The sequence below is a fragment of the Beta vulgaris genome, chromosome 8 (genome assembly GCF_026745355.1).
Source record: "Beta vulgaris subsp. vulgaris cultivar EL10 chromosome 8, EL10.2, whole genome shotgun sequence".
NCBI classification, from domain to species: domain Eukaryota; kingdom Viridiplantae; phylum Streptophyta; class Magnoliopsida; order Caryophyllales; family Amaranthaceae; genus Beta; species Beta vulgaris.
The window spans coordinates 28,100,996-28,113,408 of NC_079209.1; the positions used below are offsets into that span (position 1 = coordinate 28,100,996).

General features: G+C 33.6%; 1 protein-coding gene and 1 long non-coding RNA gene across 2 annotated transcripts; both read left to right on the forward strand.

Annotated features, from left to right (window-relative positions):
- The first annotated feature begins 3,263 nt into the window (after positions 1-3,263).
- LOC130589621 (uncharacterized) lies at positions 3,264-4,443 on the forward strand. Its single transcript, XM_057390994.1, has 2 exons — positions 3,264-3,352; positions 3,440-4,443. Exons 1-2 carry the CDS (start codon positions 3,269-3,271, stop codon positions 3,731-3,733), a joined length of 378 nt encoding a protein of 125 aa, XP_057246977.1. The 5' UTR covers positions 3,264-3,268; the 3' UTR covers positions 3,734-4,443.
- A 4,620-nt stretch (positions 4,444-9,063) lies between these two features.
- LOC130589807 (uncharacterized) lies at positions 9,064-9,988 on the forward strand. The gene is made up of 2 exons (XR_008967467.1): positions 9,064-9,160; positions 9,840-9,988. It is a non-coding gene; the product is annotated as an uncharacterized LOC130589807 (long non-coding RNA).
- Positions 9,989-12,413: the final 2,425 nt, after the last annotated feature.

Sequence of the window (12,413 nt, forward strand, 5' to 3'; positions counted from 1 at the left end):
TCCACAATCAAGAGCAGCTACAACTTGTACCATATCTCAGCAAAAACTTTTAGCATCCGTTGCCATGATTCCAAGGTCAAGAAGAGCAGCTTCTACTATACCTCAGAAAGATCCTTTAGCATGTGACATGTTACCTCCACTAAAACCCATGGGTTCGAATACCTCACAAGCTGCAAAAAAGACTCATCCTCCTATTATTCTACAATCAAAGACTACTAGTAAGCTACCTAAAATTAACCCCATGGGTCATAATGTAGTGAAGTCATGCAAAAGGCCGCAATCTCACATATCGTCACAATCTTCAAGACCTATTGTGATTCACTTTGTACTCCAAAACAGAGCACAAGGTACTAATGCATTAGAGCTGGTGCAGCCAAGGGAGCCTAAGAAATCTGTAGATGATAATCTAATGATATATGCGTGCATAATGCATCTAATACAATGTGAAACAAGTGGGTGTGCATATTCATTGTTGGACTTGGTTTAAAACACAAGTTGAATTGGTTGTAATTAAAACTTCTGTAAAGAAAGAGGTATTTGTAGATACAGTGGCAGTAATAAGTGTCAATCCAATAATTTAGAATATGTTTTGTCCATTGCTCGTAATTAAATTTGTATGGGAAGTTTGAGGAAGGTTTGAGGCCAGCATGATTTTTTTTAATTGAGCTCCTTTATCAGGCATTATGAAGCTCAGTGGAAACCTAAGTGCATCATTGTAATCTTCTTTTCAGTAACAAGTTAGGGGGCTTGCTGATTGGGGAGATTTTTGTTAGGTAACAAAATTAATCGAGCATATGAAAGATCGTAATTGTTATTTTCTTGCATATGCAAATCATTCTATCATTTTAAGGCTTGAAAGAATTGACGATTTCATCCCACTTTTTCATGGTTTCATATTATCTTTGGCAGATTCTAAGGGTGAACTTCAGTTGATGAGCGGTTCAATTCAGCCCATAGACATTTGGCACAGTCGTGGTGTTAGGTACCATGTGCAGTTTAATGAGTTCTACTATCCAATTAGGAAAGGTTGGCATATCTTGGTGCGATTTCTAGGAAGTGTAGCAAAGGATGGGACCTATTGTCCAATTGGAGAAAAGAATTGGCATCATGTTGACGTGAAACTTAAAACTAAAATTGTTATGAAGATGAGAGTATGCATACAAGTTCACAAATTAAATTTGGATATATATATATATATATATGTTTCTTATTAGCTATGACTTATTGATCTTGCATTATTTTCTTTTCTTTTTCGTTGAAGGAACATTTTGTGATTCCTGAGGATAAGGTCTATAATACATTAGCTCTGCAACGTGTTGACAAATGTTGGAGGCACTATAAATACTCCCTTAAATTGTCATTCTTCAAACCTGATAAGCTCACAGAGGAAGAACATTATGATATTGTGCCTAGTGCACATACTTGTTCTGAGTGGAAACCATTGGTTCAATATTGGTTCTCACTCAAAGGACATGTACTTCTTTCATTTTCAATTTATTATTATAACGTGTGACACATCTTACTTCTACAATATTAACTAAAACTTCCATTACGAGTGTAGCAATTGTTTGAACTTGGAAAAGCGCCACGAGCAGCTCAAAATCAAGTTCATACGTTGGGTTCTACTAGTTACGCTAATATACGAGCTGATTATGTAAGAAATAAATTTTCACTATCATAGTTTCAATTAATTGAATCATCCTCCTTTATTTTAGTACATAACACTTTTATTAACTTCCTGCCCTTTTGCCAAAAAAAAAAAAAAAAAAACTTCCTGCCTTATTGTGTGTTTGGCTTATATTAAACAAAACTTGTTTCCAGTCGTGTGCAAAGCATGGATGTCGGTTTAGTTGGTTGAGTATAGAAATAATTTTTTTAATCAATGAGATTAATTTTGTATTTGTCACCCCCTCACCTGTAAAAGAGAACGTGTTAGATATGTTCCAAGAACTAAGAAATTCTCTTTACACAACTTTCTCTCAGCAAATAATTTCACATCTTTCCGATTTTATGCTAGTATTTCTTTATTGGGGGGTGGGAGGGTTCAGGGGGAAGGGGGAGGGGATCCTTTCTGCATTATAAGGGAATTATACTTGACCAGTTGTAAAAATCAAATCAAAAACAGAAGTAGATTTATTCTGTACTCCAAACAAGGTAGCACAATTCCATCTCGAAGTAAGTTGACAGTTTTGAGCTACAGGACTGGACCTAAATTTGACTCAATTAGAAATTAACCAGAACTGAATTGAATATGTTATGACCCAAGAATTATCGAAACCATATCTACATAAACAAAAAGCAATCCAAGTGACCCATTCGCAAGGTCTAAAGCAGGTCTAAAGCAATAGAAAGGTGAAGGAAATGTAATTGAAAAGTTGTCTTCTTTTATATATAGATTGAAAAAGAGAGAAGCGTATGCTTTTTGTTTTCATAGGACAATATTGGTTTAGTTATTGAGAAGCTAAATAATATTCAATACTTGTAATCTTTTGTTGACAAATAATACCATGTTTGGAATTGGCTCAATGGTTGTTTCATGGAAACATAAGCAATAGATTAGAGATTTGATGCACGTGGGATTTTCCCCTTTGTGATAAATTAACTTGCAGAATGTGGTGCCATGTGATATGCCAAATTATCTATAAGTATGATGTGGCATTGTATCATTTTTAGAAAGAGTGTGTCACTTAGCAGAGTCTCACAGATAGTATCGATGTAGTAATGGCAACTTCAACTTGTTAAATTGGGTTTATGTTATTAGTATATCTAAAAAAGAGAAAGGGATTGTCACTTGTGCTGCGACTTCCCACTTTAGAGGGTTGATACATGGCAGCAATATTCTAAGGTTGACATGACAAGTTCAGTTTACCATAGTATTATTCATGTTAGTTTTTGTTGTTCTACTGCTGTCGATGTAAAATACATATCTCTGTTGGTTCAATATTCTGTGGACTTATAAGTTATAAGGGGTTAATCTGAAAAGAATTCAATGATTAAGCTATTTATCTTATTACTACTAACAGAATAAAGGAAGACGAAATGTGCATTAAACGATTTTTGCATACTAAATAACAGGTTATTGTCTCTAATCTGTCATGGCTAAGGGTTTAAGCATGAAGGAGTTACAGGATTCTTGTACCTTTGTGTAGAAGTAGGAAATATATGCATATCCTTAATCTTCTTTGATGTAACATTCTTAAAACAATCTACTATAATGACTTACTACAAGGTAACTAATTACTTATAGGAAGATGAGTATGGAGAAGAAATGAGCTTGATTGAACTTTGGGAAGCAACTCATAAGAGGAAGGATGGAACATATCTTGAAGGCACGGACACTTCAGACTTTCTGGTACTTGGTCTAACACATTAGTCTATCTTTGCATTCTATTTTTGTATCATCAGATTTATATTATTTATTCCCTAAAAAATTGTGCAGGAGGATGCAAAGGCAAAGGTTGATTCATTAAAGCTTTGTAATCCTACTATGCCTCGTGTTGACATTGAGAATGAAGCCTTTCAAACTGTCATGAATGGACATGAAGTACATGAACGACCCTTGGAATATGGATTTGGGGTGAAAAAAAGCGATATTCATGGGGTGCGTGGTATACTTAGAAAAGAAGGAAATGGAAAACTTAAAAGGAGACTTGTGGAACTAGAAAACATTGTGGAAACATCTTTATTGAAGAAGAGAAATGAGGAACTTGAAAAACAAAACAAAGAGAACTAACAAGTTTGATGAGCATACTAAGATGATGAAGACTGTTGCTACACATTTTTCTCTAGTGTTGGATGCGGTGCGTGATGGAAAAGCTTATGCTTAACTTATAGATGCTGCAAAGTCAGCTATGCATTTGATTACTACAGAGGAATTGTTATAATATTATCATTCATTGTTTCACTTGAATTATCAAAATCAAGTTGCTTACTAGTTACCTATTCTTTTCTTTTGTGATTAACTAACTTTTTTACATCTTTTATAATTGACCCTCACTATAATATATCACATTATATAAGATTACTTATGTCATTCTTTTTTTTTTTTCAAGGATCAAGATGATGGTGAAGGAAAAGAAGCCAAGTATTCATTAAATTATTAGAACTCCTAAAGCTATTAATGATTTGAAAAGGCCTTGTAAAAGATATATTTATTTTGTTATGTTTTTTTTGTAAGGTTTTAAGAAGTTGATAGTAGACATTATCTAATTGACTTATTTTATTTGTGATCGAACAGAATATTTTAGTGTGTATTTAGTCATAGTTAATTAAGACAGATATTAATATTATTATATATTATTGGTCATTTCTACTTAAGTATTTTTTATTGGAAAATCGCTTATAATATATTATATTTGATCCATATCTAATTAAACAATGGCTATTCTTATTATTAGATGTTTTTTCTAGGCTAAAATCTCGGCACTTTTTGGTGTTAAGAGTTCTTTTGGCTCTAAAAATTTATTTGTGGAGGTAAAATAATCTTGATGCTGGAATGTGTCTAAAGCATATTGCGCAACGCAGAAAAGCGTTGAGAAACCCAACACAAAACAGCGTCACAAGTCATAAGCATAATTCAAGACGCGGAAAAGCATTGAGAAACTCAACACAAAAAAGCATCACAAGTCATAACTGGACGCATCTCTGCGTTGAGAATCTCAACGGAGTAATATGTCGAGAATTCTCCACGCGTGAAATCTCGACACTTTTACATTGCGTTGAGAATCAATTTCTCAACACTTTTTTCCATCCAGAATATTGAGAAAAAGCGTTGAGAAAACACTATTTTTCTAGTAGTGAGTACTTGAAGCCTTCGAAACATGTCTTTGTGTGAAATCAGAGGGGAGGAAGCATTTCTTCATCCTTGTCTTCAACTTCTTCCATGAACTTATGCTACGCTTGCCATCCTTGCGCCACTTAGTCTTTAGGTTCTCATCCATAGGCTAGCATATCCTGCGAGTTTTAGAATAGCCACCTTGAACCTCTTGGCATCATCATAGTCCTTGTAATCAAAGACTCGTTCCATACTTTGTAACCACTCTAAAAACTTCTCTGGTGTCATGGCGCCATCAAACTCATGCAAGTCGAGTCTTAGGCCTTGATCATCCTCCTTTGGTGGTATTCTATGTCTAGGATTGTTAGTCTCATTATCTGAACTAACCTCTTGGGGGCTGTTTAGAGTACTCCTAACAGAACTAGGAGTGTTGTTGGGTTGTTGGCCATGCATCCCTTATTGCATCATACGCATCAATTCGTCCATACGTGTGGTTAGATCTTCCAATTGTCGATCCCTACGCACGTTTTGTACCTTCTCAAAGGTTGTCCCCTAGGGACTCTACCCTCCCTCCCACCTTGTTCGTCGTCCATAGCACAATCCAATCAGAAACTTGGATTAAAGCTCAAAAATTGCACTCCAAGCAAACGAAGGAACTAGGTTTATGATTCGAGTCTTGGACTTTTTGAAGGATCTTGAATGATTTTATTTCACCACTTGACAACTATTAATAATCTCCTTTGATGAAACTTTGTGGAAAATCAAGAATATTTAAAAAAAGATTTGATCTTTAAGAGTTTCTTGAAGATCAAACTACTCCCCCTTAAAGGAAAAAAAGCGAAAAAAATAAAACCTTATGTATGATGGCTCGAATTTTTTTCTATTAATGGATGTCACCAAAGCTCTTGATACCAGATGATGTATTTAATCTTGGTAGATTAAATAGAATTGCGGAAGAACGTGTAATAAGTAACTATATGTTCAAACAAGAATAAAAAATAAGAACAAGATAGTTCTTAGCTTATTCAATGATAAAGGCAAAGCCACCACAATGAATAATCTAAGGGTTTTGATGCATAAAGGCAAAGCCACCAGTAATCAAGAGAATTGTGCTTGCACACTTAAGTTTTAAGAAAACTCACAAAAACTTTATTTATTCACTTCTGAAAATAATCGACTACATGCTATATATTTATACTAGATCATTCATGCTAATCCTAGCAGGAATCGTGCATGCTAAACTTAGTAGGCTTAGGACAAATCCCTAAGTCCTAGGCTCCTAAGACTTTTGAATCATGTAAAATCCATCGTTTAAGAACGTAGGCAAAACCATGATTCCTAATACAATTATAACTAGGAAAGCAATAAAGATAGTATGAGTCATAACAGATTTAGAACTCTCATAGACATGTTAATCACACGCCTAATCCATGCTAGCTAAGTTGGTTAGCAAACATGCTACCACCTTGGTACCCCATGAAGAGTCCTTCATGTACATCAATTGAGCCAAGGTTCACTGAAACATTCTTAGGAACAAGAGCTATTCTTTATGAGTTTAATACATTTAGGAGGAACATAAGTGGGAAATCAACTCATCTGGGAGGGAACCCAACTTTTGTGGGTTTTCATTTTGTATACAACATAGATTTTGTGCATTATTAATTAGTCATTCAGATAATTACTCTTTTTCTCGCATGTGATATCATATTTGGCTCCGCAACCATTAACACATACGATCTTTCTGTCTTTGTGTCTCTCTCTCTTCCTTGAGTCCGTCTTTTTATATTTATTTCAAATATTTTTTTCGTTTCTTTTAAATAGTTATACTTTATTTTTAACGCTCACCAGTTTAAATATTTGAACATTAATATAATAAACTTGCATTTGTAATAATTATATATTTAGACGAATCAAACTAGATCTCACATTATTATATTTTTCCTTACCCATCAATCACGAATGATAGTCAAACAACATTGTGTGAAGAGTTTGTCTTGTAAGAGACCGCCTACTTTTAAATTAAAATTAGGCAATGGTAAACCAAATATTAAAAAGAGAATGAGCCCAATAGTGACTAGGTTAATTTCTTTCCGTGACTAGTTTAATCTATTTAGTGACTAAGTCTACTTTTATATTAAAATTAGACCGTCTCCTTTAATAAATTTTTTTGTGTGAATGGTGTCATAACTCAAAGTGTAACCATTAAAAAAATAGGAGTATATATCTATAGAAAGAACCTATGATTGCATAATATTTACTCTTAATATACAATGCCCAAATCTAATAGGACAACTAATCTAGGATGGAGAATGTGTTATTATATTAGGGATTTATGAAAAAATTCACATGAAAGTTGGTTATTTAAGATAATATTCTTGGAGGAAAGCCAATATTAGCGACAATCACTTTATTATCTATTATATAAGTGAAGGAGGGAGAAAGATGGTGTTCACTCACAAAAAGTCTGTGTAATATCCCCAAGTTTTAATATTATTTAATTAATAACTAATCGTAATTAATCAACTAAAAATGATCCAAATTTAGTAATTAAAATTTTCTAAGTTAATTTCTAAGTTATTTTGTTTGGTAATTTTGGGTTAATGAAGCTCATAAATTAAGTTACTAAATTTAGCATCAATCTTGTAAATGATGTAGAACTTAAGGTTAAAAATTCTGATGGACCCAATGCCCAAATCCTTTGAGGCCCAAATAAAACAAAAAGGCCTAGCACTATTCTTCTCCAAAAATCAGATTACAGAAAAGGAAAGCAATAACTCCATCTTCTTCCTCCTCCATACGTGGAAGGACAAGAATGGAGATTTCTCAACAAGTCAAAAACTATCTCAGAAAATTTAATTGAGCTTTCACTCTCTCAACCACCCTTAAACCACTGGTTTTTCTCAAAACTACTGAATTTAGCCACTTGTTTTCTTGAATGGTTTTGGTAATTTAAAATTCTGAAATTCATCTACTGAGATAGAAGTTTCTCTATAAATAGGGAGGAATGGTTGAGTTTTAGAATCACAAAATCAACAACAACAATTCAGAAGTTTACATCAACTAAAAGAATTTGAAACAAAAGTTTTCAAATCTTTCAACTCCTCTGTTCTTTTGTTTTCGGCCACCATTACAACCACCATACAACAACCCAACAACCACCACAACTCCACTTCTCGACCACCAGCAAGAACCAACAGCCAACGCCACACCTCTTCCTCATCGTTCTCCCTGCACGACCACTCTCTCTCCTCTTTCGCGAACCGCACAACACCCCCACACATCATCACTCGCCTCCTGTCGCCGCCTTTTTGGTCGCCCTCCGCCGCCGACCAACCGCCGACCAGTCCCCTCTCGCGCATTCCGTCGTCGCCTTGAACCCCTGCACGCCCATTCTCTCTCCTCCTTTCTTTGCCCATTATTCGCTGCTACTGCTGCTCGTATTTTCCGCCGCCGCCGACCGTTCGCGCTGCGCCACACCGCCGCGAGCTGCTGTTCGATTTCGCCGGAGCTCCGAGCTCCCTTGTCTGTCGCTCGTCCCTGCTCCAAAAGAGCAGAGGTACTTCACCCTCTCTCCTTTTATCCTTCTCTCTAAAATTATGGTTTTAAATATTTTAAGGAAAGCCTAATTACTACCTTTTACTAATTAATCTAAGTGGGCCTAAAATCTGATTTACCTTAACTAAACCAACTTGATTCATTGGTTGCTTGTTATTTATTGGACTTAAGTGGACTGTTTTGTGGGCTTAATTAAATCACTTGTGTAAATTAAACCTTTAAATACTTATGTTAATATTTATGTTAGGGGTAACTAAAAATGTTATGTTAAACTAATTACTTTCTAGATCTTATAACCTGAATTCTTTATTGAATACTAGGAACACTTAGTTTACAAAATGAGTTGGTATTTAGTTCATTAGTGGTTACTAGAATAATGATAACAATTCATGGGAAATTAGGCAAGGAATGTTATAGTAAGGTATTTTCCTTATATAGTCACTCATAATTCCAATTTGTAACTCCTTTAAATGATTATGCAATTATTAATTTATAAGCTTACAATATGACTAAATTATGAATAATACTTCTAATTTGATCTCTAAGTAATATCTATCGATTATCATGAGATAAGTATAAAGGTTGTGGATAAACTATTATAACTTCAACACATTACGTAATAATCGTTAAATAAGGTGGACTTTATAACTTATATAAACAATAGTATAAACTAAGAATCATACTTAAAGAGCACTTATATTAATGTTTCTATTAACTTCTAACTTATAAAAATACTCATTTTGAAACTTAAAAGAACTCGTTCCTCGGAGCTCAGTAAGGACGATATCAAGGACATAAGAAGAGGATTATTATTATTATTCTGCAATCAAGGTAACATCTACTGCTAGTACCCGCAATTCCCTTTAAATGCTTTTATGAACATGAGAACAATGAGATTTGGTAAAAGCTTATCAAAATGTTTATTATTGAGTTGCGGGATGATTACTATGATTTATTTGTAAGTACATTTTATGAGTTTTATGAACTGGATGGATTATCATGAGCTATGGTTATGAAAAGATGATATGAAATGATTTTTGCTACCTAAATAATTAAGGTAGAGCTGAGATAAATGATTGATGACTATCACCTATGAATCATAAAAATTACGGAACATGATAACATAAAGTGAAAGAACTGGTTTGCTGAGCTGATTGGCGGTCGTATACGTACCGAGCTGTTTACTGGGGCACTGGCCCGTTACTGTTATTAGGGCACTGGCCCATTATTAGTGTAGGGTAATGCCCGGGACACAGGTCCTTGCACAGTGGTGCATACACATGGCTGGGAGACGTCCCAGAGCTGACTGATTTTGCAGCAACCAGAGTAAGAAAAATAAATAAAAGGATTAATGGTTTATAAAGGTAAAGCTAAATGATCGGTATTTTCGACAAATGTTTGAGTTATTCTTTCCCCCTGTTTGCAAATAAAATGAGTTGAAATGAATTTACGTTGCTAGAGTAGCTTGTTACTGAGCCTCGGCTCATAACGTTTTGTATTTATGTTTTAGGTACTGCTGGGGACGATGGTACTGCGTAGTGGCAAGGATTACCACCTTATTAAATCATCTAGTAATAGTGCTACTTACTTGTAAGGTTGACTTAACTAGAATGTAAGACCATATGCTTTAATATAAGTTATCGTGTTATGTCAAGTAAACGTTAACGTTGTCTACTTTATTATAATATAAGATGTCTAAGTTGTCACTATTATATCTCTTAATGTTTAGATATGCTTTATGATTGTAGCCTTGCACCTTCCTAACCGAAGGTGCGGCAGTAATGCCTCGACTAAATAGGTATTCCGCTGCTAATTAGATTATCTTAAATCATGAGTTAGTAGTCGGGGTGTTACAGTCTGAAACACCCTTAATGAATTTAAATTGTCAAAATATATTAAATAATCTTTTTTCCTACTTGTCATATATACTAAACAACTTAACAATGGAATTAAACTTGAGACTTCAATTGTATATTAAATTAAGAAGATTGATTTCCTCTTCTTACATATGTGTGGAAAACTCTTATCAAAAATTGAATTGACATTATAACTTGATTAATACAATCAGAAGAAAATATATAAAAACTTGAATTTCACAGCAATAATTATACCGATAATATCTTAAAACTGATATGTTGATATTTATTTGGTAAACTTTATTGTGTAAACTAATAATATTAGTTACAATTCCACGTTTATAACTATAAAATGTTACATTATGTTTATTAATAGAGATTCAATTATTTAACTCAATAAACAAATTTTTTTCACGTGATTAGAGTATAAGCTTTCTTTTGCTTTTGTATTTTCCAATCCAAATAAAATATTTGAATAAATATGAACAAATAACTAAAAAAAATCAACGAAACAATGATTAAGAAAACATAACAAAAAAATTATAAATGTTCGTTTGTATAAAAAAAATTGAACATTGATGAATAACTAATTGAGAAAAAATCCTTTTATGACACGCACGAATATCGTGCAAAAACTGCTAGTATTATCTAAATTAGGGGAGGAAGTAGCACTTGAATAACATATCATTTGGAAGAGGTGGTCACCTTTTGATTAAGAAAATATATCAACTAACTAGGGATTAATTATTTTTACACTATAGGGAATTTTAATAAAAATTTAATTCCCATTGTCAATGGATAAAGCAAGAATTACATTGTATACATCTTGCCATCAACGAGTTCTAGACTCATGGAATAAATAGTATCATAAGTCATAACTATACTAACTTAAAACAATTACATATCCCCCGCCCCCCTGGCTGCTTCCAACCCTTGATTACCCAAATCTCTCACATAATTGTTCTCAATAAGCAATCTTTGCATATATTAAGCAACAATTTTGTACAACAAAAAATACATGATCATGGACAACAAAACAGGAAGTGCAATGAAGAACCTCTTAGGAACGATAACGTCGCATTTATGCGATCCTTCTTCTATGATGGTCTCCAATTTAGAGAAGTTTGATTTTCTACGAGGAGTAATGATCATTGAAGGCGCTACCTCTACAAAGTTCTCCTTTATCATTTTGAATTTTGAAGGCTTAGAAAGATATGGATGCATCATGCATGCCTATTTGTTGAAAGGAAATCCAGATGTTTAGTGTGAGATATGGTATGTTAAATTATTTGTTATGTTGGGTTTAAAGAGGAGAAGGGGATTCAGATCTTCAGCCTCTTTGTTCGGTAAAATAAAAAGCTATTAGATTCTTATATATCATACATTCTCCTAAAATAGTAAAAAGATATATGCAGGTTCCGAAATTATTGTTTACAATTGGATGGTAGAGAATGCAGGTTGGCTACTAGTTGGCATCAAGCATTAGCATAGTTAAATGCTATATGATTATATGAACATAGACCATCTTCCGAAAATAATCATTGCCAAACTTGACAAGGAAAATGTGTTGTTGAGTAAAATGTGTGTATATTTTATTTCGCGAATTAAGATGCATTTTCTCATATTGTTTTAAAATAATGCATGCATATGCATTTTCTCTAATATTATATTTGGAAAAAAGAAAATTGAGGCACGTCATGGGATTCTCCATGAATTAGCTATGTTTATCTTCTAATTTTATTTACATAATAAATTTAAGGCAAAAATGGTCGCAACATCACACACCACCACCAACTTTGACTAGTAGCCAAAACACTAAAAATTATAGACTTGTGTGCAATATGTGCCAAAATGATGCTAGAGCTCTATGTTTTTCATGGCGATGGAAAATCCTTAATTAATCAAATATTTTTTGTTTGCCATTTTCCCAATTTTCTTTTCTTTTCTTTTATTTACCCTCTATCTTTTTATTATTTAGAAGCTCAAGTCAAGTGAGCTCCTTAATTCTTCTTTACTCTATATTTTTCATTTTTTTTTTGGAAGGTAAATGATATTAAGGCCCATCACAAAAACAATAACAACCTAAGATTGCAGAGGCAATCACACCACAGCTATCTGGACATGCCTAGATTTACAAACTTTCAATCCAACTTCTATCTCTATTCGTAACTTTAGAACTGAGAATTTGTAAACTTCTATTTTTTACAGTAAACTTAATCTCATGTACA